This window comes from Bubalus bubalis, chromosome 24 (assembly GCF_019923935.1).
Source record: "Bubalus bubalis isolate 160015118507 breed Murrah chromosome 24, NDDB_SH_1, whole genome shotgun sequence".
In the NCBI taxonomy this organism is placed as follows: Eukaryota; Metazoa; Chordata; class Mammalia; order Artiodactyla; family Bovidae; genus Bubalus; species Bubalus bubalis.
Window position 1 is genome coordinate 40,431,751 of NC_059180.1, and position 25,358 is coordinate 40,457,108.

Here is a 25,358-nt window from a genome sequence, read left to right on the forward strand (position 1 = left end):
CCATGGGAGCCCTGGGTGGACTGGCCAGGCACCAGAGCCTCAAGGGTGGCCTGGGCAGGCGGGGACTGCCCCAGGGGGGAACTGCCAGACACCAGCCCCTGAGGCTACTAATGCCACATCACAAGCGGTGGGTTTTCACATTTTATTGTAAAGCAGCCAAAAACTCTATTTACACTCCCGCATCGCCTCTCAAAGTCTGAGTTCTAAGCTCCTCTTGCCTGTACTCAGCCAGGCAAGTACAGGCAGGGAACCCAAGGTCCTCAGCTCCTGCCCCAGACCGGCCCGCCAGCCCCTGCAGGTGCCCGTGCTTAGACAATGACCGTCTGCACCTCAAGCTGGCCCTCCGGGGAGGCGATAACTAGCTCGCCAGCATGCTCCAGGATCTCAATGTCCTCCGATGAAACCATGGTCACAGTGGCCTGCTCAGCGCCACCGGTGCCCGAGCGGGCCGTAAGCACAGTGCCCTCGCTGATGGCCGAGGCCAGCGTCATGGCCACCTGCTCCGTCAGGCTCTCGGGGGTGGCGATGGTGATGGTGTCGGCCGCGGCCGCCTCCGGGCCCAGCCGCGCCTCCTGGTCCATGGTCACGTTCTGCACGATGATCTGGTGCCCAGCGCTGGCCTGGTGCACTATCTGCTGCACCACCTTCATGATGTGACTGTCCACCTGTGGGCAGCCCATGGCTCAGCCCGAGTCCGATGAGCATGCCAGGTCACCCCTCCGCCCGTCCCCCAGCCCCTCACCTCCGTCTGGGTGCCCTCGATGATCTCTGTGGCTTCGCTGGTCTCTGCATCATCTGCAGTGGCCTGGATGGGGGTCAGAGGTCAGCCCTGCCCACCCCAGGCCTCATCCCAGCCCGGCAGGCCCCCGCCCACCTCTATGATGTACTCCTGCGTGTCGGCTACCACGGACGAGAACTCGACCAACACGGTGTGTGGGTCCTCAGTCAGGACGGCGGCGGCCGCAGTGGGGCTCTCCTCAGACACCAGCAGCTCCTCCACCTCCAGCAGGCAGCCCCCTGTGGCGGGGAGCTCAGTCAGTGCTGGTTGTGGGCACCCCCTGCACCCTGCCTGCCAGCTCCCCGCCCTACCTTTGGTCCGCAGGTGCCGGTTGAGCGTGCCATGCTCGGCGAAGCCGCGGCCACACTTGTAGCACTTGAAGGGCTTCTCGCCCGTGTGGTGCCGCACGTGCCGCACCAGCGAGCCCTTCTCCCGGAAGCCGCGGCTGCAGAACGGGCACACATGCGGCTTCTCCTCCAGGTGTGTCCGGAAGTGCACCTGCTGGGCGTTCTGTAGAGACCGGCCCCTATCAGGGCCGGCCTGGCCTCGGCTCAGGCCCAGACCAGGGCGAGGGGGCAGTGAACCGGGGACAGAGCAGGCTCAGGGAGCAGGCAGCCACAGGCAGGGGTCCAGGGCCCACCTTGGTCTTGTAGCACTTGCCGCACTCAGGACAGGGGTAGGGCCGCTCGTCCGAGTGGACGCGCCGGTGGCCACGGACATGGGCGATGGTCTTGTAGAGCTTCCCGCAGTCGCCGCAGCGGAAGCGGCGCTCATGCACGTGGACCTCCTGGTGCTTCTTGAGCAGGTAGGCCTTGGGGAAGGCCTTGCCACACTGCGGGCACGTGAAGGGCCTCGGCCCTGCGGCCATGCTCCACGTCAGGCTGGGACCACCACCCAAGGGCCCCACCCTAGCCACTGGCCACCCGGCCGGTCTGCCTGCCACCCGCAGCTGTCCAGGACAGTCACCCCGCCACCCACCTGCATGGCCTCTTTTGTGGGCCTCCAGGGTGGCCGCCGTTGGGAAGGTCTCACTGCACTGAGGGCACGGGTGGGTCCTGGGCACAGACGAGGCCTCGCCGGCCACCTGCTGGGGGACCACAGCACCCCTCCAGCACCCATGGCTGCACCCCATCAGTAGGGCCGGGGCCACACTGAGGCACCCCCACCCTGGGAGGCGGTAGGCAGTTCAGGGGACAAGTCGCTGCACACGGGGAGGACCTTCCCACCGCCAGGGACGGCCAGGGAGCCAGCAGCAGCCGGGCTAGCGTGTGACTTGGCACCCCAGGTCCAGCCCCCCTAGAAGGAGCCCACGGTGGGGCAGGGACCTACTGTCTCCACCTGCTCCACCTCCAGCAGCGGCAGTTCCGGGGCAGCGTCTCCTGGCGACTGGGGACTGGACACGGTGGGGGTGGCTGGCCCCAGGGCCCCCTCCTCCCCTGGGGCCCGCTCGAGGACGATGCCGGAGTTCTGCATGGCTTGGTGCAGAAGGTTCTCGCGGCCACCCTCGCTGGAGCAGGGAAGCTCCTGGGGGCTGGTGGGCTGCAGGGGAGGCAGAAGGAGGGGGCTGGCCAGGCGGTCCAGCACTCGGCACCGCCTGCCAGCTCCATGGCGGGCCGCCCCAGGGCCCCGTGCACACCTGGCGCCTTCACTTGGGAAGGCTCCCCGCACCTGTCCTGGCCCCCAGCCCACTCCCCCTCACCCCTCCCTGCCACGACCTTGGTCTCTCATCTCCCTTCCCCTGCAACCAGACTGAGCGCCAGGAAGGCAGGCCCAGGTCAGTCCCATTCCCAGCAGAGCTGGTGCCCAGAACAGGGCCCAGACGGAGCAGACAAGGGCCGCCCCTGACCTGCCCCCACCTCCGGGGCGAGGGCCTTCATGCCCAGGGGAAGCTCTTGCATCTGGACGTGGACTTCATGGATGACGGTGCCCTTGGCATCTGTCACCAGGTGAATCACCGGCGATGTCTCCATGGGCTCACCTGCCGACGACGGGGTGACAGCCCCCACAGTGGAGGCACCGGACCCTTTAAGGCAGAACCAAGAGAGCCCGTGAGGACACACGGAGCAGGGTGGTACCGAGCAACCAGGGCCAGCCGCGGAGCCCCCCGGCTGACCTGCAGGCACGTCCTCTTTGCCGACGACCACGTCTTTGCTCATGCTGAAGCGGATTTTCTCTGTACACGGGGTGAGAGACTTCAGGTGCCGGGTCAGTGCCCCCGACTCCCGGAAGCTCTTCCCACACTTGGCACACTTATAGGGGCGCTCGTCTGCGGAGAGAGCGGCGTCAGCCCCGGCCTCACACCTCCAGGAGTCAGGGGCGACAAAGCCCAGGAGCCGAGCCCCTGGGGCCAGCGGCAGCGAGCTGAGGCCGGCTCACCTGTGTGCCTCCGGTGGTGCCGGATGAGCGAGCCTTTGGTCCGGAAGGAGGCCCCACACAGTTTGCACTCGTGGTCCTTGCGGCTGCTGTGCGTGACCATGTGGGCCTTGAGGATGCTGCCCTGTGCAGGAGGGGCAGCAAGGCTCAGGCACCGCCCAGCGAGGGAGGGGCCGGAGGCCCGGCTCCCCACCAGCGCCCGCGGCCCCGGGGCCTCACCGTCTTGAAGGTCTTGTGGCAGAGCATGCACACGTAGCGGCCTTCCTTGTTCACCAGCAGTTTGACCTGGGCCTGCTCGCCCTCCGCAGCGAGCCTGGGCCCCCGCCCACTGGGGCTGCCTGGGCCCTCGGCCACCTCGCTGTCCCCCGGCTCTGCCTCTGAGGCCACGATGACCTCTTTGATGTGTCCGCCTCCTGAGGAGAGGGAGAGTGGCCTGAGCCCCAGGATCCACCGGCCCTGCCGCCCTCAGATGGAGCCTGAGGACCCTGCTGGGGTCAGGGGGATCATCTCGACTGACCCCAGCCCAGCACGCGTCACCTGCTCGGCCAGAAGGGATGGTGGAAAGGGATGCTCCGAATCCACGGGGCAGCCCAGAGGAGCTCCAGGCCTCCGGAACACAGTTAACCAGGATGTGAACACAGATGCCCTGCCCCCAGCCAAGAGGCACGCAGGACAAGACATGCACAGGTTCCCTGCTGTCCCCAAGGGCAGCCGAGCGCCAGTGCGGAGGCAGTGGACAGGCCAGCCTGCCTCCCTGGCTCCTGCTAACATGAAGAGGAAACACCCCTGAGACTGCCCACCAGCATGGGTTTCAAGGCAGGCAGGCCAGGGACCCGCCTGGAGAGTGATCGCTCTGGACACGCCTGGGACAGTCAGGGCGAGGAAGCTGGGCTTTTGCAGCTCCGTGGGTGTTGAAGAAATGTGACAACGTGCAAAACTAAGCTGTAAACACACTTCATTTCTGCTCAGGAAGATGACGTGTGGAAAACGGCTATGAAGCCGCTTCTTAGAAACCATCTCACTCAGGCCGGCGTCGTGTTTTGACAAGCCATTCTTCCAAAACAGAACGGAAGCTCCGTGACTCAGAAACAATTAGGGCATCCGGCACTCCTGCGGGGCTGACAGCCTCCCTCCACCCCAGAAGCCGGGCTCAGACCTGAGTCTGAGTGTCACACAGCAGACGGAAGGGCTGGAGAAAGGGGATCGTGGTTGCCCTGGAGCCAGAGATTAAAAGCAAGTTTGGTCCCAGGGAAGAGGCAGGGGGCCTAGAGTGGGTATCCGGAACCTGTGTGGTCCCCGTGAACCATGCGCCAGCCCTGCAAGGGCTGGGAACCGTCCTGGGATGATGCCAGCAGCTGGTGGCTCAGGACTCTGGCCTGGGCTCCAGATCACTGAGCCAGGGGGACATCTGGGCCACCCAGGACGTCTGCAGAAGGGAAACTCCTGGGGGCAAGAGAGGCAGGGGGTGCCCAGAGAGGAGCCCCTGGAGCGTAGGGTGGGCCAGCTGGAGGCTGGGTGGCAGGCAGGGCCTCCAGGGTGCCAGAGCCTGGAGGTGCTACCTGAATCTAGGGCACGCGTTTCCCCACATGACACCCTCCCACCCAGAAACCAAATGCCACATCAGGGCTGGAGCCCAGCCCTGCCCCACATGTCCACACTCCTGTCCTGGAGGAGTGGCAGGCAACCATCCTCATCCACAGGAATGTTGGGGGAAAGGCGGCATGGAGACAGGGACAGGTCCCACAGCCTCCCTGGGGAGAAGGAGGCTGCCTGCTCTGAGGTCTCCATCCCCCAGGCCACCTCCACCCCTCTTCCTGCCCCAGCTGGTCACCAGGGCTTCCCAAGGCCAAGTTCTCCCTGTCACCCAAACCTTTCTGTCCAGCTATCGACTCGCATACTGCCACAGCCCCTGCCCGTTCCCTTCCCCACCTCCAGTGGCATCAGGCCAACCCAGCCTCTCTGCTGCCACACTCACACCCAGCCACTGGGCTCCTCAGGCCGCCCTTTGAATGGCCCAGCGGCACGCTCCCTGTCCCCTGTAAAGGAGCATGTGACCCTATCCAGACCTCCCAATGCCCCCTCCCCTCCTGCACATCAATGAGACACTTCGGCTTTAAAAAAGCCATCAAAGAGCCTGACTTGGCGTTGCACGCTCTTAAAAGCCAAAGCCGTGTGGGAATCAGGGTGGGAATTGCTGGAGGGAGGAAGCGCTAGGGAGGTGACAGCCAGGGTCAGGCAGCAGGTCGGGGCTGAGCCGGGGCACCCACACGCACCCCAGCCTGACCCTCCAGAGCCGACGGTGGGTGGGGAGCAGGCACTGGGGCTGGGGTGGGGGCTGGCAGAAAAGTGGGGAAGATTCTGGAAGGACCAGGGCAGAGAGTCTGGGGACACAGCAGGGAAGAGCAGCCAGCTCGTGGTCTGTGCACAAAGCGAAGCTACCCCAAGGCCCAACAGTCCCCCAGAGCTGCCAGGCTCTGGCTCCCCTTTCCGGGCAGGGCGGGGCCTGGTGCCCAATGCACGCTCCTCCGGCAGGCCCTGCCCTGGGAAGGCGCGCACAGGGCCCCAGCCCCTCCTCAGCCAGGCCCCGCTCCCGGGACAGCAGACGGGCATGGGCAGCAGAGGTCCCAGCCCTGCCCACAGACGACTACTGGGTCAGTGCTGAGAAAGCCGTGAGTGGACAGCCACAGTGGGGCCAGACCGGCTTACCAACTATGTCAGGCGAGTGGTTAATGTCTCCTGCAAGCGCGGCCGCCTCCACCACGATGTGGGCCACAGTGATGGGCTCCTCTGAGCCAGCTGCTCCTGGTGCCACCTGCCATGGGGCGGGGGGATGGAGGAGACCCATCTTCAGGGCCCTAGGGATCAGGTGTGCGTCCACCTGGGGGCTCACATCTCCCCTGCAGAGCACTGCTCCCAGTCTGCTCCCAGCCTGAACCCCTCACCCTGGGCTCAGGGGTCAGCCCCATCACTCCAATGCCTCTGGCCAACGAAGGCCCCACGCGAAGCCCTGAGCAGCCCGAGGAGGACTCCAGGATGAAGTGACCAGAAGCTCCAGGAGAGCCCCTACAGAGAGGAAGGGAGGACCTCCACCCACTGGCCCAGCCAGGGGGTCAGGAGAAAGGGCCCCCAGGGGAAAGGGGCTGGGGACCCTCCCAAAGAAGACGACACCCCTGGGAGGGGCAGGAAAGACCACAGGACAGAGCAAAACGACTCTGGGCCCCATCCTCAGGGCCCCCCCCGGGGTGACTGGAGGCACCGACTTCTCTCGGAGTGTCCTTGCCCACTCCTGTAGGCTTAGGATGTCAAGAGTGCCCAGCCCACGAGGGTGCCATGGGCCTCGTGAGACTGTGTGCACAGCTCTGGTACACACGGCGTGCAACAAAGGTGGCTGTTTTTACGACAGAGCCACGCTTCGTTTGTGGGATCCCCAGCAACCACATGTATAGGCCAGGAGGGCAGACAGAAGGACAAAAGCCATCGTGACATTCCTGAGTCAGGATGGGCCTCAAGGAAGGAGAGACCCCAGGCCCCAAAGTGCGGGCTCCACACAGAGGCTGCTGAGCAGGCCAGCATCCCGGCCCGACCAGGGGAGCCCAGAGCACCCCCCACCCAGGACCAGATGCCACCCTCTGCCCGCCCCCGTGTCACAGGGACCCAGCTGCATGGGTGTGTCCTGCCACGCCACCACCTCCTCCTCCTGCTCTCAGATGAGGGGCAGGAATGTGTATGCACACCTGTGTGCAATGGCAGGGGGGGTGGGGGGGGCTCACCTCCCGACCCAGCAGTGCAGCCGCCGGGGTGGCGGGCAGGGCCTCCTGAGGTGCCCGCTGGCAAGCTTTCTGGAGTTTGTGCTGAACGAAGTCCTCCAGGGCGGTGAACTCTGCCTGGCAGCGGCCGCATCTGTGCACATCGTCCTCATCTGCAAGGAGCCCACGGTCAGGGGGACTGGGGGGGCTCCGGTCTTAGGCACACCCACCCAGGGATGGCATTAGAACCAGGGGCCCGCCCCAGGGAGAGCCGCATATGGGAGGAGGCAGCCCTGATCATCCACTTGGGCATAGGGTCCAAAGCCCGTACTTCAGAGAGGAGGGAAGAGAGGCCCAGGGAGCAGCTGGGAAGCAGGGGGATTCAGCCATGCTGGTTTGGGAACGGGGGAGGACCCAGGGTTCACATGTGCCCTCGGGCACCTCAGCAGCCGTGTCTGGGTCTGTTTCATCATCTGTAAAATGGGCCGACTTGGTTTGTGTGCAGCTCCAGCTGAGAGGCCAGCACCCGGCAAACACCGGAGAGGTGAGGCGCCCTGACCCATGCCCACTCTTTTCTCACTCTGACCTGACGCTTCACTGGTTCCAAGAGGGCAACACCTCCCTACCCTGGTGAAGAGGCCTGGGGGGTGCTTCCCGGAGGGGCTCCACACTCCAGGGCCAGGGGCTATTGCCTCTGAGCCCCTCACCATCGAGGCTGACCAGCCAGTCCCCACAGGAGGACTTCTGGCTCCCTGAGTTCCCTACAGTATGCCAGGCACCTCCCTGGGGATATCACCCAATCCGACCAGCACCCTGAAGAAATGGAAATGACTATGCCCACTCCAGAAAAACAACCTGAGATCAAGGCCACCCTGCTGGTGAGTGTTAGGGCCAGAACCTAAACTTGAAGGTCTACCCCAGACACCCTGCTGTTTGCACCACGGGATGGGAGATGTTCCTTCTGCTTTTGTAAGAGTCTGTCCATTCCCACCGCCTCATGTGCAATCCCACTTCAAGGTCAAACCCAGGCTGGAGCACAGAAGGAGCCCAGCTGATGCCTACTGGATTAATGAACAAAGGGCCAAACCACAGCCGAGACTCGCCCACAGAAGGCCGCCTGGCAAGGGTGGTCACCCCCAGATGGCCCACAGTCACCGGCCAAGCACTCAGGTGCCTCCACCCTCCGAATCCTCCCAGCCCACTCACCGAGTCTGACTCGGCACCAGCGTGTTGACATTAAAGGAATCCCCACCGCAGAGGGGAACACTCCCAGCCCTGTAACCCTGAGAGGAAGCCCTGGGCAAGCCCAGCAGGGCACAGCAACCTCCAAAGAGACCCCTTGGTGGGTGGTACTGCCCCTACGCAAGCTGGAATAAGAAGGAGCAAGGAAAGATATACCAAGAATACAAACCCTGTGGGAACAAAGACCACCATCCCAGTATCTCCAGCCAACCCCTGCCTGCCTGGCCCAGTCTAGAGTCTCCTGGGACAGGTTCAGAGGGCAGAGACCAGAATTCTGGCTCCAAAAGTCATCAGCGCCCCTGTGAATGTAGCCCTCATGGGTCCCCAGAACTGCTCTCAGAGATGCACGTGCATGCTCCCCATTGAGTCTCACGACCATCCTACCAGAAGACAGAGCCCCAGAAGTTAAGGGAGTGTGTTCAGGGGTCACACAATCCTGGCATCCAAATAATACGTGGTATTAAATAACTGGGTGACCTGGTCACTTTCACATCTTTAAACCTCAATTTTCCTCATCCACGAAATGGGAATAACAATAATGGCCTCTAGGGCTGGCTTGAGAATGAAAAAGGCTGAGGCAGGATGAGTGCTCCATACATTATCGTCAACACCGGTGTCTCCATTCTGTAAGCGGAAATGGAGGCTCAGAGAGGTATGTGGTCACCTGCGCAGGATCAAACAGCTAGAACGTGGCAGGTCTGGGGCTGGGCGGCCTGCACCTTTGCAGCACTGGGCTCTGCCACCTCCCTGTGGGTGCGGGAGAGAGCCGAGGCCCCGCCCTCCCGGAGCCTCAGCCACACCCCGGCCAGGGCCCTGGTGGCCTGTCAGGTGAGGTGGGAGGGGGCGCAGAGGAGGGCCGGGCCCTGTCTAGACGCGGAGACAGCGGGGCCGGCAGGCGGTGGAGCCTATTGCCAAAGTCTCCACTGGCAGCCCGTGTGACTCGGACACCAGTGAGTATCCACGGTGGGCGCCGGAGCCCACGGCGGTGCTGATCGGCGCACCGCAGGGTGAGGCCCCTCCAGGGCCTGAGGAAACCAGAGGGCTCGTGGAAATCTCTGAGGCGTCCCGCGGAGATCCACGAGGTCTGCAAGGAAGCTGGCCCGGGAGGGTGTGTCGCGCCCGCAGCTCAGGCCGTCAGGGCCTCCACCAGCCAGGCTGAGCCGCCCCCACCCCGGCCGCGCCCGGCCCCGTGCGGCCCTGTTACCTTCCTCGCTGAAGGGCGCCGGGAGGCCGAGAAAGCCACCAGGGGCCAAGGCCGCCGCCGCCGCCGCGACCCCGCCCTCGCCCGCTTCCCGCCCGGCTTCGGCCCGGGCTTCTGCCGTATGCGCGGCCGTCACCCGCACTGCCATCGCGCCCTCCATGTCGCAACGCGCCGCAGGAAGATGGCGGATTTACGACCGTGTCGTCATAACAACGGGCCGCGCCAAGGCGAGCGAGCGAGAAGACGAGAGGAGGACGACGGGGCGGGGCCAGGGCGGGTTTGACGGGCAGGCGGAGGGGCGCCGTGCGAGGGTGTGGCCTGGAGGCGCAGAGGCGGGACCAAGCGCTGAGACAGACCACCGGGCGGAACTGCCGGGAGAGGTGTGATTACGGTGCAGAGGACTGACAGGCGGAGGGGCGGAGCCAAAGGACGGGAGGGGCGGGGCCACGCCTGAGAATTGAAATGCTGGGGCTGCGGTGCGCGAGCGGCGTTTAGGCGCTCGAGCCTGAGGAGACCGCCAGGTCTCTTGGGGGCGCCTCCTGCTCGGCCCTGAGCGCGTTCCGCTGCCGGGATTCGAGCTCTAGAGGGCCGCTGCCGGGACACTGCCCCAGATCGGACCGGTCGAGTGGTGCTCGCTGCCCGCCTCTGACCCCCTCGGATGGCAGAGCCTCCCTTACTGGTTGACTCAGTCCAAGGACAAAACCCGAATTGGGGATGGCTTCACTAACTCTTTCATTCTTTTGCATAGTTTTCAAGTTGTGATAAATACACATAAAATTTACTGTGCGTGACAGTGCCTTCACAACGTTGTGCAACTATCACCAACATGTAGTTCCAGAACGTTGTCTTTATTCCAAAATAAAATCTGTACCCACTGGCAGTCACCACCCCCGCATTGTCCCCTCCCTCAGCCCCTAGCAAACCTCTTTCTCTGTGGATTTGCATTTTCTGGACATTTCGTATAATCGGAATTTTACATATGGTAGTCTAGTCAAGGCTATGGTTTTTCCAGTGGTCATGTATGGATGTGAGAGTTGGACTGTAAAGAAAGCTGAGCGCCAAAGAATTGATGCTTCTGAACTGTGGTGTTGGAGAAGACTCTTGAGAGTCCCTTGGACTGCAAGGAGATCCAACCAGTCCATTCTAAAGGAGATCAGGCCTGGGTGTTCCTTGGAAGGAATGATGCTAAAGCTGAAACTGCAGTACTTTGGCCACCTCATGCGAAGGGTTGACTCATTGGAAAAGACTCTGATGCTGGGAGGGATTGGGGCAGAAGAAAAAGGGGATGACAGAGGATGAGATGGCTGGATGGCATCACCAACTCGATGGACGTGAGTTTGAGTGAACTCCGGGAGTTGGTGATGGATAGGGAAGCCTGGCGTGCTGCAATTCATAGGGTCGCAAAGAGTCGGACACGACTGAGCGACTGAACTGAACTGAATCTTTTGCATCCCATGTCCTTTACTTAGCATGATGTTTTTGAGGTTCATTCAGGTTGTAGCATGCAGCAGTACTTCGTTTCTTTTGATGGGTAAATAATATTCCATTATATGAATAGACCAATTTTCATTTTGCCTATTTGGGTTGTTTCCACCTTTTCTATGATTGTAAATGGTGCTGCTATGAACATGAGCATACAAGTTTTTAAAACTCTTTTTAAGGTAGTATTTAAGTAGTTTTTTGAAGCTAAGTGTTTGACAGGATTTTCTCATTGAAGATACCAATCATCCCCATTTTGAAGATGAAGAAACTAAGGCACAGAACTGACGGAACACTTGCCCAAGTGCTGGCCAGAGGTCTAACTGCTGGCCAGAGGTCTGTCCAGAGTTGTGGGCTAGAAACCCAGAGGGTGTGCTCTCTCAGCTTAGTTACTCTCCGTGGCTCAGCTCAGTGCTGGAGACTCAGGTGAGTCAGGCCCCACTCCCTCCAGGAATGCCAGTCTCTGGGGAAAGCCAAGCAGGGACACAAGGGCCCGGGCAGAGAGTGGGCAGCTCTGTCCCAGGAAGGGCACCAGCAGAGACATCTCCATTCTGAGGCTGCCCAGCTCAGGAACTCAGGACCCTTCTGCACCTGGCAGGAGCTGGGATGTGTGAGACACAGGTTAGATCCCCAGAGGTCAGGCCAGGGTAACAGTGGGGCTGCTGTCTGCAAGGGGCTTGCTCACCATTGCAGGGGTTTAAGCAGAGGGAGTGACAGTGTTTCAGAAGGATCCTTCTGACTTCTGGGCAAGGAAGAAAGACAGTCTCTGAGAGGGACAAACAGGAGGAGGAGCAGGTGGGTGCTTCTGCTGCAGGAGGCATCTGGCAAGTACCTGGGAAGAAAGGACCAGGACACCTCTCTTGAGGATGTTCTGGGGAGTGATGGGAGAGCCAGCAGCAGAGAAGTAGAGGGAGACCCCCAGAGGAATGGAATGGGGGCAGACTTCAAAGACAGAGCACAGCCTGCGTGTGGGTGGACATGAGGAGGAATTGGCCCAGAGGAGACCAACAGCCTGCTCTGCTCCGTGCTCCAGAACCTGTGTGACAGTTCTCAGCAACAGGCCAGGGCTCCTGCCTAGTTACTCCCTGGGGGTCAGAAAAGGGAATCCCGATCCGGTAAGCTCTGAGCCCTGCTTCAGCTGAAGCCTAGGCAGACAGCAGACACAGGAGTTGATGGGCCTGAAGTCCCTGGAAGGCAGAGTGGCCAGGGAAGGGCTTCTCCTTTCCCCAAAGTCTCCCTTCCCCCAGGTGGCCTCCTCTCCCACCCTGCCCTCACATGGGCTCCAGCTGCACACTGTGTGTTTGACAGTTGACACCAGCCTCTCTATTGCCAGAGCCAGACAAAAACTCCATCACCCTGCAAAGTGAAAGTGTTCGTTGCTAAGTCCTGTCTGCCTCTTTGCAACCCCATGCACTGTAGCCTACCAGGCTCCTCTGTCCATGGAATTCTCCAGGCAAGAATACTTGAGTGGGTTGCCATTTCCTTCTCCAGGGGATCTTTCTGACCTAGGGATCAATCCTGCATCTCCTATATTGGCAGACATCTTTTGCCGAGAGCCACCAGGGAAACCCATCACCCTCTGTGATGGCCGCTAATCTCCAGTCCTCGGATGTACTTCTATTTACTCAACCAATCCCACATTGAGAACTATTTAAGTTGCATTCTTTCCCCCCACCCCCCCCCTTTTCTTTTTTTGCCACTTCAGTCCTTTTTCTTTGTTTTAAAGAGTTTTTGTTTGTTTTGTTTTGGCCGCAGATGCATATTGTGGGATCTTTACTCCCCAACCAGGGATTAAACCCACACCCTTGGCAACGAAGTCTTGTAGTTCTAACTGCTGGACTGCCAAGGAATTCCCTTCAGTCCTTTTTTTTGCTTAGCTCATTAGAAAGGAGAACATCTGTGAAAACACAGATTTAATGGCTATTGGTAGTTTCAAATATAATTTAGATCATTTATTTATCTTTGGCTGTGCTGGGTCTTCATTTCTGCATGCAGACTTTCTCTAGTTGCAAAGAGCAGGGATTACTCTCTAGCAGCAGTGTGCAGGCGTCTCTTTGTGGTGGCTTCTCTTATTGCAGAGCACGGGCTCCAGGGTGCACAGGCTTCCATAGCTGCGGCTCTCGGCCTCTGGAACATGGGCTCAGTAGTTGCGGCACGTGGGCTTAGTTGCCCCGCAGCTTGTGGAATCTTCCTGGACCAGGGATCAAACCTGTGTTTCCTGCATTGGCAGGCGGATTCCTAACTACTGGGCCATCAGGGAAGTTCTCTAATATAATTTAAATGCATGGAATGCCATGAAGATTAGTGTATGTCCTTGAACCATCTAAGTCCATGCCCCACTCTGCTTGTGGTCCAGCTTCCTCACTTGGGAGGGCCCTGGCACTGTCCATTGGCAGGTATACACTGAGCACCTACTGTGTGTCAGGGACACAAAGCCGTCATGCTGTGCACCTCTCCCATCCAGACGCATCGCACCTCTTCCAGGGACAGTCCTCCCCAGTAAAGGGTGCCATCCCTTCCAGCCTCCTTCAGGACCTTGTCCATAACCATCCCCTCTCTTGATACTGGCCATTCCACCTCTCCTGCCATGCCAACTCAGAGCCTACACCCTACAGGGGATGTTAAACAAAACAGAGCTCAGCTTTGGGGTCAACTGAGTTTAATCCCAACTTTGCATTGTCCAGTTGGTGACTGTCTGTGGCTCGCGTTCCCCATCTATAAATGGGGACATTAATCATCCCCGCCTCTGGGAGTTGTTCTGTGATTCTGACAAGGTAGTGCAGCGCTCAGTGCCTAGACACTTACTGACTGCCGGTAAACCAAGGCAGCCAGGCAAGTACTGCGCCAGCCAGCCCTGGCTAGACAGAGCAGTGTTCCCCACTCCTGCCAGTGAACCACACACACTGCCTCTGGGTGGTAAAGCAGGATTTGTGACCTCCTGTCAAATCAATTCTTCCCATGTTCAGATCCACCAATTAAACTGAACGGGAAGACACAGAAAGAAGGAGCTAGTGGGTACAAGATACTCCTAGCTAGTGGGTACGCCAGGCAGGAACACTGTATACCATGTCCCTGTCCTCCAGCGGTTCCCAGACCAGCCAAGACCAAACAACAGGCCATAGGGGAACAAGCAGGGCCTTAAGGGTACTGAGGTTACTGGTTTTACTTCATGGGTTTGAGGGTGAGGCGGGCCCCTGAGTAGACTTTATGGAGACTTGGGACCTGGGAGAGGAGCAGAGATCTGACACACTGGGAGTTGGAGGTCTGGATTGCCTGGCACAGGGTAAGTGCTTGGGAAGCTGGGACCTGCTAGTCTTCCCCCTGGCCTTAGTGAAAGTACTGAGAAAACCACACCTACTGTGTGAACTGGCAACTCCACTTCTAAGTATCCACCCAAGAGGAATGAGGGTCTATGTCTGGAAATGAACATGTAGGAAGAACCTTCATAGGGGCATTACTTACAATGGCCCCAAACTGGAAGCCACCCAAATGCCCATCAAGTGAGGAACAGGGGAGTAAATTCTTACAATGACCCATGTGGTAATTAAAAAAAAAACCACAACACTGAGAAGAATGGATTTCATTGATACTATGTTGATCCAAAAGAAGGAATAACCAGGAGTACACAGGGCAAGCTCCTGCAAGATAGTCCAGGCAAAGGAGGCTGTGACTCACTCTGGTGACAGAAGTCAGAAAAGCAGTTGGAGGGGTAACCTCTAGGGACACACAGTGACTTGAGGGAAGTTTCTGGAGTGATAGAAGTATTCTGTACCTTTATCTCGGCTGTGTTTACACAGGCCTGTTGTTCAGTTGCCCAGTTGTGTCCAACTCTTTAAAATCCTATCAGGCTGCACACTTAAGATTTATGCACTTTATGTTTTGTGTGTGTCCGACTCTTTGCAACCCCATGGACTGCAGCACGCCAGGTTTCCCTGTCCTTCACTATGTCCCAGAGTTTGCTCAAATTCACATCCATTGAATCGGTAATGCCATCTAACCATCTCATCTTCTCTCGTCCCCTTCTCGTCCTGCCCTCAATCTTTCCCAGCACCAGAGTCTTTTCCAATGAATCAGCTCTTCTCATCAGGTGGCCAAAGTTTTTGGAGCATCAGCTTCAGCAACAGTCCTTCCAATGAATATTCAGGATTGATCTCCTGTATGTTTTACGCCTCCCCAAAAGTTAGTAATACGTATTAATGATGAGAGCGACCAGTTACTGAGTGCTGTGTTCTAGGCACTAACGTCCTTCTCTTAGACCCTGATCCCACTGCCCTGTAAATTATTCGTCCACATGACCACCAAGCACAGGAAAAGCGATTTTGCAAAGGCCTGGAAACGTCTTCCAGAACGCAAGGCTTGTTAGGAAGGAACCTGGACCTGCCTCTCAGGAAAGGCCATAATCGGCCAACGCGCAGACTCTGCGTCCACGGCGCAGAACACCGCCCAGCGCCGACCCGGCAAAGGTGCGGACGTGACTCCGGCCCCAAGGAGACAGCGGACCCCTCCCGCCGCGATCCCGCGGAGCGCCCAGCCTGCAAGATAGGAGACAAGCCAGCCAATCACAGCCGGCCCGGCGCGGGGGTCACTTGATTAAGGGCCTCCGTCACCTAGGCTGACCAAGCGCCTCCAATGGGCGAGCTGTCCTGCAGCAGCCAATAAACAGCAGCCTTACGTCCTGCGCCGGCGCTCCGGCTCCTCGGCCGAATTTCCGCAGTGAGCGCTCCACGCAGAATGCCGGTTGGCTCCCAGCCAGCCAATCACCGCGGCGCCTAGGGCGCTCCAGCCAATGGCCGCCCGCCTGCCCGCGGCGGACCGCGACGGTTGGCCCGGCGCTCCCGCAGCCCGCGGGAGGCGGGGGCGGATTGGCGCAGGCGGGGCCCAATGGGCCACACGCGCGAGGCGCGGGGCCTATGAGCGCGCCGGGGGCGGGGCGGGCCCGGCAGCAGGCGGCTGCGAGGAAGAGCGGGCGGCCGGTGGCGGCGGCGGCGGCGGCGGCCGGTGGCGGCGGCGTCGGCGGGCGGCCATGGCGGAGGCGGAGGCCGGCGGCGACGACGGCCGCTGCGTGCGGCTGAACGCCGAGCGGGCCCAGGCACTGCTGGCCGACGTGGACACGCTGCTGTTCGACTGCGACGGCGTGCTGTGGCGCGGCGAGACGGCGGTGCCCGGCGCGCCTGAGACCCTGACGGCGCTGAGGGCCCGCGGCAAGCGCCTCGCCTTCATCACCAACAACAGCAGCAAGACCCGCGAGGCTTACGCCGAAAAGCTGAGGTGCCTGGGCTTCGGCGGCCCGGCGGGGCCCGACGCCGGTCGCGAGGTCTTCGGCACGGCCTACTGCACCGCGCTCTACCTGCGCCAGCGCCTGGCTGGCCCGCCGGCCCCCAAGGCCTACGTGCTGGGCAGCGTGGCCCTGGCCGCCGAGCTGGAGGCCGTGGGCGTCTCCTGCGTGGGCGTGGGGCCCGAGCCGCTGCTGGGCGATGGCCCCGGCGCCTGGCTGGACGCGCCCCTGGAGCCCGATGTGCGCGCCGTCGTGGTGGGCTTCGATCCGCACTTCAGCTACATGAAGCTCATCAAAGCCGTGCGCTACCTGCAACAGCCCGACTGCCTGCTTGTGGGCACCAACATGGACAACCGACTCCCGCTGGAGAACGGCCGCTTCATCGCGGGTCCGTGCGCCCCGGGTGGAGGGAGGCTGGAGGGAGGGCAGCGAGCCCCTCCCGGCCTCTGACCCCCGGCACGCCTCCCCTCCCTCTCCGCCCCCGCAGGTACCGGCTGTCTGGTCCGAGCCGTGGAGATGGCCGCCCAGCGCCAAGCCGACATCATAGGGAAGCCCAGCCGCTTCATCTTCGATTGCGTGTCCCAGGAGTACGGCATCCACCCAGAGCGTACCGTCATGGTGGGCGACCGCCTGGACACAGACATCCTCCTGGGCGTGACCTGTGGTCTGAAGACCATCCTGACCCTCACGGGTGTCTCCAGTCTGCGAGACGTGAAAAGTAATCAGGAAAGTGACTGCATGGCTAAGAAGAAAATGGTCCCTGACTTCTATGTTGACAGCATAGCCGACCTTTTGCCTGCCCTTCAAGGTTAAAGATTTAGTGTCTTTAATCTCCAGAATAAAAAAAAAATTGAAACCACTTACCCAAATTAATAGGTGGGGCTTCAGCATTGCTCAGCTAGGTGGCTTCAAGTTTGCTTACTTGGAGTTAAGCAGAGGCGCTAGTTGTTAACCTTGTAAGTAAACGTTTGGGGGGCGACTTTGTTTACAGATACTTATATTTTAAGATGCACTTTTAAGCTTGGAGGGCATTGTGGGGATCCTGGGCCTTAGGTGCCAGTGGGCCTTGCTGTTGGGTTCAGTGTATGTCCAAGATTCAGGTAACCTCAGGGCCTACTGGTGGGACTGAGGTGGGTCTAGGGGTGTCATGTATTTATTGAAAGTTTCAGAAATCAGTGCAGAGGAGGGGCTTATTATTTCCACTGTTGTGAGCAACTTGTGCAAACCAAGCCAGGGCCCCATCCGTGTGGTCCTCAGAGGAACCTGCTGCCGCCTCAGGTCCTCACCTGCAGGGTGGGAGCGAAGGAAGGGGCTGCTCTCGGGTGGAGCCTCCCTGTCCGCAGGATCTGGGGTGCTGCCCTCACCACCCCACGCTTCCTTCAAAACCACTCCGATGTCACAACTGAGTGTCTGTTCCGTTTTAGAGACCAGGGCTGCTACCCACATGCAGTTGTGCATTTCTGTAAACTCAGCCCGGCTGAGCCTCGTCCTTTCCAAACGTGCATGTAAACCCAGGTGGTCTGGACTGAGCCTGTTGCTTGGCGAGCAGCCAGGAGGGCATGAATGCCGTCGTTGAACTCAGGGCTGCCGTTTAGGGAGCTCAGAGCAGCATTGATACCAAAAGTTTTTGTTTTTTAGCTTTCTAACAACTTTGTCAGGTGGTGGATTTGAAGCGTAAGCGTATGATTAATAGCTGTGCTCTGTCTTATAGGGGAGATCCCACTGAAGAAGTCTGCGTGCCCCACAGCCAGCAGTTGGGCCAAAGGCATGTGCTGGCCAAAGAATGCTTGTCACCCAAGGCTCCCTTTGGGTAGGGGAGGAAAGAGGTGTCCCCCAAAACAGGAATCTCTTCCTGTCTTCCCAGACACTTGGTTGGGATAGATGTCATATCCCAGTGGTCCATGAGGCCATCTGTTTTGACCCTGAGGTCCCTTGTCACTTGCCAGCTGGAGGACTGGCTGGGTCCACTGCCCAGCCAAGGGTTCTTGGCAGGGGGCCGTGGCCTTTTCTGAGTTGCTGACCTTTGAGGATGGGCCACTGGCTGCACTTATAGGGGAGTGCCTGGGAAGCTGTTCCTTTTGGCCGACTACTTCCTGGTGCCTCACCCCACACCCAGCAGCTTCTGCTCAGAGCCCACAGTTCTCTCCTAGCCTCAAGATCACCTTCACCCACCCTCTAAGAGTTCTCAGAGCAATAAAGCGTGTCCTGAGCCTTGGCTCCTTCCAGGCCTGAGCGTCTGGGGTTCAGACTCTGCCAGGGGCGACGCGCGGGCAGCGGCGCCTGTGAGGTTGGTGGTGCTGACGTTGGCTCTGCGAGGTCGGCTCAAGGTGGGTCTGGATGTTGAGCAGGCCTGTCAGGGCGTTGTCACCCACACCAGGAGCACGCAGCAGGTGCGGTAGCCGGCGACACTTCCCTCTTTGCCTGGGCAGTGGCCCAGGAGCCTGTGCATCCTGTCCCCCCACCCCTGTTGCACTGTGTGAACCCAAAGGTGTATTAAACTCTCGACCACAGCTGACTCTGGTGTTCCTTGCTCTCGCCTGGACAGCAGCCTCTGTGTGGAGGGTGCAGCTGTCTCGCCACAGCTGGGTGGCCAGGGAGAGGGAGGGGGTACCCTCAGGACAAGGCCATTCTGGGACTCCAATTCGATTTGGGACTCAGCACAGAAACTCCGCCCCGTTTGAGGCCCACTGCAGAAAGGTGGGTTCTAAAGAATCAGGAAAAACAAGGCATACAAAAAATAACCAGAGAAGGAAGAGATCATGGGGTGAAGCTGGTGAAGGACACGCACTTCCTGAAAACTGCCAGTGCTGGTAGCTACTGGGTGTTGGGATCCATAGCCACAAATTGGCTGGAAACGCATGGCACCGGTCAGTTAGGGACAGCCATGCTGGGCCAGGCAGGGGTCTGTGGGCACAAGGCTGGCCTCACCATCCTGCAGTATGCAGGCAATCCCAGGAGGCTGCCCCTGCAGCAGTGGAACCTCCTAGAAGCTGCCCTCGTCTTGGGCATGCACCTGCGAGCTGCCCTGCATTGGGGACTGGGAAGCAGCTGGGGTGCATGGGAGGAACAGGAAGTGGCAGAGTCCCATGAAACAGCCACTTGCTGATGGCCTGCTGTATGCCAGGCCCCGTGCCCAGAGTATAGAGGTACCCTGAGAGACTGGGAACAGATGTCTACAGGAAAATGAAATCAGCCCCCAACCAGACTTTGTATTGTAAAGTCATGGGCTGCCCTCTGCGCCAGCCACCAGGTCTCCACTTCCGCAAGGGCTCCTGCGCTCCCAGGCCCACATGCGCTCTGGTCTGCACAGACCAGGCATCAGGAGAGCCAGGCAGCGATGAGCAGCCCCTCCAGGCGTCCCATCTCTGACCCGGATATCAGGTGGCTGGGCTGGGGAGGAAGCAGGGGGGTCAGGCGGGGAGGGGGCCAGAAGGACTGGTTGATCGGAGGTGTCCTGAGGTTTCCCAGCCAACTCGGGAGCAGCAGACAATCTCGCATTGTCCCCTGGCTGCAGCATGGGGCAGGGGAGCTGCTGGGCCGAGCGCCCCACGCCTGTGAGGGTGAGCGCTCCCCCCACCCACGCCCTCTTGGGGACAGAGGCCGAGGGCTGCCCGGCAGGGCAGGAGGAGCATCTGTCTCCTGAACTTCCTCAGCCTCTACCTCCCCTGAACCAGCCCATTGCCTGGCCTCCACTCCGGGCCCCACTGACTCCGATGTGCCTCCAGGTGGAGACCCAGCCCTGCCACCGGCGCTGGAGAGCTCCTGGCCTGCTGCTGCTGCTGCTGGCACTGGCCACCGCCGCTGCTGTGGCTGGAGGGCTCCTTGGTTTCGGCCACAGCCCTCCCCAGGTGAGCCCCTTCTCAGGACCCAGGCAGAGGCTCAGACAGTCAGGAAGGGGAGGAGAGACCAGCCATGCCCAGCCCTCCTGTGGGGCCAGGGCAGGGAGCAGACATCAGAAACCCAGAGGAGTGGTGGGTCAGAGCCCTGCAGCTGGGATGGGAGGGTGTTGGGGCAGCCCCAGCCTGGCCAGCGATCTCCCACCTCCCACTCAGCCCCCTCTGCAGACGCTCCGCCTGAGCCTCCCGAGCCCGGGCGTGCCCCGATCCAACCAAACCGAGCAGGTGGATGTGGCCCAGAACGTGGCAACCATCTGGGTGACTCCAGCCCAGAGCAACCGCAGCTGGGCAGTGCTATTCGACGGGCAGAGCGTGAGTGGCCTGGCGGGGCGGGGCGGGGGGGGGGGGTTCAGGTGGCCCTGCCTCACCTGCCTGCCTGCCCAGGGCTGCGTCTGTTACCGGCCCTCGGAGCACCGGGCCTGCTTCCTGCGCCTGATGGAACCCCAAGACCGTGAGACTCTGCAGCTGCTGGTGAACACCTCTCAGGTGAGGAGCCTCCGGCCATGGGCCGGACAAAGGGTCCTGTGTGCAGCCTGGGCCCAGGGCGGGCTGGGGCTCCAGTTTCAGGGGAATAGAAGCTCTGTCTTCCTGTGGATGAGGGTGCTGACAAGAGCCGGGGCAGGACTGGCACGCCACCAGCATGTCTCGGGATGCATGGGCCCCACCCAGCCGGAAGCAGTGCAAGGGTCCTTCTCTGCAGCTCCAGGCGACGCAAAGCCCCAGCCAGGACACCCACTACACCCAGGAGCTGCTGGCAGTGCTTGGGAGCCAAGAGGTGGACCCTGCCCAGGTCGGGGCTCCCGTGCGGCACCTCTGTGCCAAGACCCCCATTTACTGGGCCCGACGCGCAGAGGGTAAGTCGGGGCAGGCTGTGCGGAGGGGCCTGGGCTCCCTTAGGACAGTCTGGGGACAGGGGGAAGGGTCCTTTGGGGTTCACAGAGCCCCCTCCTCCAGGGCCCCAGAGGCAGCGGCTGATCTACCTATGTATCGACATCTGCTTCCCAAGCAACATCTGTGTGTCCGTCTGTTTTTATTATCTCCCAGACTGAGCCCCCAGCCTGGTCCCACAAGCCGGCCACCTGGCCGACCCTATCACCAGTCCACAAGGGCAGACAGGGATAATAAACCACTCCACCCGGCCGTGATTGTGTTCTCTGTGGCCTTGGGGATGCAAAACAGGGTGGGGCAGAGCCGGGGAGGCCCCAGCTGGGGGTAAGCGCCAGCCTCGGACGCCCTTGGTGGCTCTAGGTCCTGTGGGTCCAGAGTTTCTGAAGGAATAAGCCCTGCTGCGTCCACATAAGCAGCCAGGGCTGAGAAAGTCCCAGCTTGGACTGGCCTGGCCGGGGGGCCAGGGTCGCTCAGTCCAGTCCGGCGAGCCTCGGATGAAGCAGCCAGCCCATGGGTGTCACGCTGACCTGGGCAGCTGGACAGACACACCCGGCTGGTGCCGCCTGGACGGCTGCCTGCAGTGCCCAGGAACGAGGCTAGCCCAGCACGCTGTCGTTGAAGGCCAAGCACACAACAGCTTTCTGGTGGCCGCCATACTCTCTCTTGATCTCTCCTGTCTCCACGCACCAGAGCCGGGCCAGGTTGTCAGAGGAAGCTGCAGGGATGGAGGAAGAGCACAGATGGGGTTCAGGGAGCAGCCCCGGGCTGGGCCAGTGGGGTGGGGGGCAGGGCGGCGGGGCCCACCGGTGACGATGTACTGTGAGTCTCCCGAGAAGGCGCAGCCCCACATCCAGCCCCGAGATGACTCTCCGGGGTTACTGCTCTTGATGCTCAGCTCTGTCATCAGGGAGAAGTTGGACGTCCTCCAGATCTTGCACGTCTGGTCGGCCGAGCAGGTGGCGAGGAGCCTGGGGGGAGGATGAGCATGGCAGGGGTGCCATCAACAGCCACTCCCATCCCGCACTCCTGTGCTGTCCTCCAAGCACACCCAACGCATCAGGCCCCCAGCCCCAGGCACACCGCCTCCTGCCCCCCGACCCTGCACACACGTGGAGTCGGGGCTGAAGCGGCACTGCAGGGCATAGCGGGTGTGTGCCGGGATCTTGGTCTTGGGGATGAGCTGTGTCACCTCATCGCCAATGCCTCCGGTCAGGTTCCAGACATAGCAGTTCCCCTGCCGGGAAGGAGGGAAGTCACGGGAGGCCGAAGCCTCCGGTCTGACAGGTTGGGGAGGATACCCAGCAGCAAGACCTAGATCCAGGGGCTGCCATTCAGCACTGCGGCTATGCACAAGAACCTGGGGGGCCAGGGACATGTGACAGGGAGCACCTGGGAGACCCGGCCCCGAGCAAGGGCCACACCTGATGGGCTGAGGGCAGGAGGCCATGCCTGGCCTTCCTGAAGGATGCGCCTGGCCAACAGAAATGTGCAAAACAAGACAGGACAAGGGCACCCAGACACAGGGAACTGCAGGGCAAAGGCTTGGGAGTGGACAGTTTGGGGATGTTGAGGTATAACTGATTTGCTGAGATCAAATGGATGTTAAAGGAAGAAAAGGAGGCTGGATGGGAGTCCAGGGGTCAAATGGCAGGGTCCTGAGGCCCTGGTAAGGAGCAGTCAGGCTGCTCCTGCTGAAGGATGCTCTGCATTGAGACAGGAAGATGTCACAGGGGAAGGAAGTCAGAGAGGCTGCAGCCACTGTTGGGAGAGACGAGGGAAACTGGGACCAGGAGGAGAGAGGGAAGTGGACAACTGGAAAGACTGGAGATGGAGAGGCCCGGACTGCTGCGTGGGCCATGGCCGGCGGCGAGAGGCTGCATCGGGCATGACTCCCAGGGTTCTGGCTCTGGGGGCTGGGTCAGAGCTGGAGCCAAGGACGGAGAAGCAGGACTCGGGGGGAGAGGAGAGAGCCCACCTGCAGGGAATAGGGTTCTAAACAGCAGGGCACTGAACCGCACCCCCTCCCCTGGACTCACAGTACTATTGACGGCAGCCATGTAGCTGGCATCTGGGTCGATGTGGGCGGATGTGATGGAGACTTCCGGCTCCGGGATCAGCTGCTCATTGTGGTCGGTTTTCAAGTCCCAGATGTGGATGGCGCCGCTCTGGTCACCCACGATGAGCTCCGCCTGAGGAGGCACCAGGAAGGTGAGGCTGGGCAGCACCCCTGCCCTCCAGAGCCCCAGGGTGCCCAGCCCCGGGCGGCCCCCTCACCTGGTTGGGGTGCAGGCACACGCAGTTAATGGGTGCGTTCACCTGGAAGATTCGCTGACACTGCAGGTTCCGGGACCTTCGAGATGAGGGGACACACCCCGTCTGTGGTGCATGGCCATCGGTGCCCCCCTCCTCCCCGAGATACCCTTTCCTTGCCACTTATCCTCTGTCTGTGATGGGAGCTGTCTCACAGGAAAGACTTGGGGGGGCTCAGACCTCCTCAGGGCAGCCTGAAGCCAATGACTGACTCAGAAAGGGCATAAAGCGTGGGCCCTTGCCTCGAGGCGGGACTTGCTCTTTGGTGCAGCTCATTCCAGAGACCCCTGTGGGATCAGGCTGAGAATCTGCCGGGGGTGGGGGGGTGGGGGTCTTTGTGGGCCTGCCTCCCTGCCCTACCTGCTTTCCTCACCTGCCTTCAAGAAGTCACCTGCATAGACAGTCTCCCGGGCTGGCCCTCGCCCTACCCACCCGGGCAGCAAGCTGCTCCCGCCCGGCGCCCACACCTGAGGTCCCAGATCCGGGCGGTGCAGTCCTCCCCGCCCGTGTACATCCATCGCCCGTCCTCGTGGAAGCCCACCGATGCGACGTTCTTGTTGACCCCGTCGTAGCTGATGATGGGGTTGGGGTTATTGGAGTTGAGGTCATACATGCGAATGTGCTGGTAACCTAGGAGCAGAGGCCAAACAAGTGAGGCTGTGCCGACGGACCTAGGAGAAATCAGGGGTTGGGGTGGAGGGCAGGGTACCTGCAGCTGCAATCATGGTGCGGTCGGGTGTGATCTCCAGCGCGTTCACCTGCTGGGTCTGTTAAGGAGGGTGACCAACAGGGGCCTCCGAGGCCTCCACCCCGGCGGGTTCAGTGCCGCGTCCTTTCCACCGCGCATCCTGTCCGGCACCACCCGCCCCATCGCCCAAGCGGAGGATACGGAGTCCTGGTGCTGCACAGTTCGCGTACAGATCCCGCTGTGGGCCTGCCAGAACCGCACCGTGTGGTCATAGCCTGCAGTGGCCAAGATGACGGGGTCACTGCCCACTGTGCCTGGAGACGTATTCATGGTGTGGCTGCCGGAAGGACTCGGTTCGACACAGGGCACTAGGTCTGACCCGCAGGGGCCAAAGATCAGAGCATCTAGAGCAGAGATATGGAATGCAATGTTTAGAGAATACCCTACGTCCTAAGTACGTTACAGCAGATTACTCGGTGCTGGGGAATAATGAAATCATCCCCATTTTAGACACGGGGAAAACCGAGGCGCGGAGAGGTTCAGGGAGACGCGTGACAACCGGCAAGGGACAGCTCGGCGCTCCGAGCCGCGGGCTCCGTCCCCAGCCCCGAGAGCCGCCGCCGAAACGCCCACCCACCGGCGGCCTGCAGGGGGCAGTCGCGCCGCGGGCGCCGCGGTGCCGCAGGGGCGGGCCGCGCATGCGCAGGGCTGCGCACCGGCCCGCGAGCGAAGCCTGAGCGCGGCGGCCGCGCGTGCGTAGTGGGCCAGCGGCGGGCCCTGTGGGGCGGCGCGGGGGAGCTCCCTGGCTGGACCCTCGAGCTCCCCGGCGCTCCGCCGACCGCCCTGACTCTGTCTCGCGAAGCCAGCGCCCCCGGGGCGCGCTCTCCTGGCCCCTGGACGTCGCCTTCCAGCCCTCGTCCCGCGGCCCCCGTACCTTTCAGGCGGCTCCGCGCTTCGCCGCGGCCCAGGACGGCTAGCGGAGCCGGAGCAGGTCGATAAGGCAGAGCGTCGAGTTATCGATGGGATAGTAGGGCGACACCAAGGGGCGCGAGGGACGGGGGTGGCGGGGACGAGACTAAAGCTCTGGGGTAGAAGGCCCCTATCTCCTGGGAAGAAGCGGTACAGGCCCCGGGACGAAAGCAGCGACCCCAGCCTTTTCCCCTCTCTGGGACCCCACCCTCCAGAGAGCGGTTCCCTATGCCGGGTGGTACCATCCACCCCCCACCCCATCCGTCTGGTGCCCACTAGGATTCCCAGGTTAATTACAGGACATCCAGTTGCATTTGATTTCAGATAAGCAACGTGTTTTGTTGAGTACAGCCTAAATATTGCATGGGATATACTTATACTAAAAAGTTCTACGTTGCTTGTGTGAAATTCAAGTGTGGTTAGGCGTCCTGTAGTTTTCTTTGCTACATCAGGCAACCCCTAGTCTGGGCCCTGTCAGGCCTGTGCAGACCCGTCGGACCCTCAGGTCCCTTC

The 25,358-nt window shown here is 61.0% G+C and overlaps 4 protein-coding genes across 12 annotated transcripts; 2 read left to right on the plus strand and 2 right to left on the minus strand.

The window, feature by feature from the left end:
* Positions 1–128: 128 nt before the first annotated feature.
* On the minus strand, positions 129–9,749 carry E4F1 (E4F transcription factor 1). Of its 5 annotated transcripts, none has more exons than XM_025274970.3 (14): positions 9,344–9,749; positions 6,922–7,070; positions 5,858–5,963; positions 3,371–3,564; positions 3,155–3,275; positions 2,892–2,951; positions 2,635–2,801; positions 2,108–2,317; positions 1,757–1,865; positions 1,419–1,636; positions 1,090–1,288; positions 875–1,017; positions 743–805; positions 129–665 (listed from the first exon to the last, which is right to left on the minus strand). In XM_025274970.3, exons 1-14 carry the CDS (start codon positions 9,498–9,500, stop codon positions 309–311), a joined length of 2,253 nt encoding a protein of 750 aa, XP_025130755.1. In that variant the 5' UTR covers positions 9,501–9,749; the 3' UTR covers positions 129–308. The 5 variants fall into 5 exon arrangements, with proteins under 5 accessions (XP_025130755.1, XP_025130753.1, XP_025130752.1 ...); XM_025274968.3 differs by having other exon boundaries at positions 2,117–2,317; positions 2,892–3,044; XM_025274967.3 differs by having other exon boundaries at positions 1,757–1,862; positions 2,892–3,044.
* Positions 9,750–15,782: 6,033 nt separating this feature from the next.
* On the plus strand, positions 15,783–18,604 carry LOC102403860 (phosphoglycolate phosphatase). Its single transcript, XM_025274993.3, has 2 exons — positions 15,783–16,482; positions 16,582–18,604. Exons 1-2 carry the CDS (start codon positions 15,843–15,845, stop codon positions 16,905–16,907), a joined length of 966 nt encoding a protein of 321 aa, XP_025130778.1. The 5' UTR covers positions 15,783–15,842; the 3' UTR covers positions 16,908–18,604.
* Positions 18,605–19,515: 911 nt separating this feature from the next.
* On the plus strand, positions 19,516–21,206 carry BRICD5 (BRICHOS domain containing 5). 4 transcript variants are annotated; one of them, XM_044936185.2, is made up of 5 exons: positions 19,516–19,942; positions 20,147–20,302; positions 20,375–20,476; positions 20,691–20,844; positions 20,945–21,087. In XM_044936185.2, exons 1-5 carry the CDS (start codon positions 19,610–19,612, stop codon positions 21,037–21,039), a joined length of 840 nt encoding a protein of 279 aa, XP_044792120.2. In that variant the 5' UTR covers positions 19,516–19,609; the 3' UTR covers positions 21,040–21,087. The 4 variants fall into 4 exon arrangements, with proteins under 4 accessions (XP_044792120.2, XP_044792117.2, XP_044792118.2 ...); XM_044936183.2 differs by having other exon boundaries at positions 19,538–19,654; positions 19,820–19,942; positions 20,691–21,206; XM_044936184.2 differs by having other exon boundaries at positions 19,539–19,654; positions 19,820–19,942; positions 20,159–20,302; positions 20,691–21,206.
* Positions 21,004–24,938, minus strand: MLST8 (MTOR associated protein, LST8 homolog). 2 transcript variants are annotated; one of them, XM_006076822.4, is made up of 9 exons: positions 24,811–24,938; positions 24,078–24,280; positions 23,898–23,946; positions 23,656–23,818; positions 23,153–23,228; positions 22,915–23,067; positions 21,988–22,112; positions 21,683–21,846; positions 21,004–21,593 (listed from the first exon to the last, which is right to left on the minus strand). In XM_006076822.4, exons 2-9 carry the CDS (start codon positions 24,204–24,206, stop codon positions 21,475–21,477), a joined length of 978 nt encoding a protein of 325 aa, XP_006076884.1. In that variant the 5' UTR covers positions 24,207–24,280; positions 24,811–24,938; the 3' UTR covers positions 21,004–21,474. The 2 variants fall into 2 exon arrangements, with proteins under 2 accessions (XP_006076884.1, XP_006076883.1); XM_006076821.4 differs by having other exon boundaries at positions 23,898–23,949.
* Positions 24,939–25,358: the final 420 nt, after the last annotated feature.

What these genes read in the sequence shown, in the direction of transcription:
- BRICD5 (XM_044936182.2), top strand. Translation starts at nt 19,610, where the DNA reads ATGGGGCAGGGGAGCTGCTGGGCCGAGCGCCCCACGCCTGTGAGGGTG. An exon ending in TGCTATTCGACGGGCAGAGC is followed by an intron (nt 20,303 to 20,374) that starts GTGAGTGGCCTG and finishes CTGCCTGCCCAG; the next exon opens with GGCTGCGTCTGTTACCGGCC. An exon ending in TGCTGGTGAACACCTCTCAG is followed by an intron (nt 20,477 to 20,690) that starts GTGAGGAGCCTC and finishes CCTTCTCTGCAG; the next exon opens with CTCCAGGCGACGCAAAGCCC.
- MLST8 (XM_006076821.4), bottom strand. Translation starts at nt 24,206, where the DNA reads ATGAATACGTCTCCAGGCACAGTGGGCAGTGACCCCGTCATCTTGGCC. An exon ending in CGCTTCAGCCCCGACTCCAC is followed by an intron (nt 21,847 to 21,987) that starts GTGTGTGCAGGG and finishes TCCTCCCCCCAG; the next exon opens with GCTCCTCGCCACCTGCTCGG. An exon ending in CTCACAGTACATCGTCACCG is followed by an intron (nt 21,594 to 21,682) that starts GTGGGCCCCGCC and finishes CCATCCCTGCAG; the next exon opens with CTTCCTCTGACAACCTGGCC.
- E4F1 (XM_006076819.4), bottom strand. Translation starts at nt 9,500, where the DNA reads ATGGAGGGCGCGATGGCAGTGCGGGTGACGGCCGCGCATACGGCAGAA. An exon ending in GGCGCCCTTCAGCGAGGAAG is followed by an intron (nt 7,071 to 9,343) that starts GTAACAGGGCCG and finishes GGCTCCTTGCAG; the next exon opens with ATGAGGACGATGTGCACAGA. An exon ending in CTGCACTGCTGGGTCGGGAG is followed by an intron (nt 5,964 to 6,921) that starts GTGAGCCCCCCC and finishes GCCCCATGGCAG; the next exon opens with GTGGCACCAGGAGCAGCTGG.
- LOC102403860 (XM_025274993.3), top strand. Translation starts at nt 15,843, where the DNA reads ATGGCGGAGGCGGAGGCCGGCGGCGACGACGGCCGCTGCGTGCGGCTG. An exon ending in GAACGGCCGCTTCATCGCGG is followed by an intron (nt 16,483 to 16,581) that starts GTCCGTGCGCCC and finishes CCGCCCCCGCAG; the next exon opens with GTACCGGCTGTCTGGTCCGA.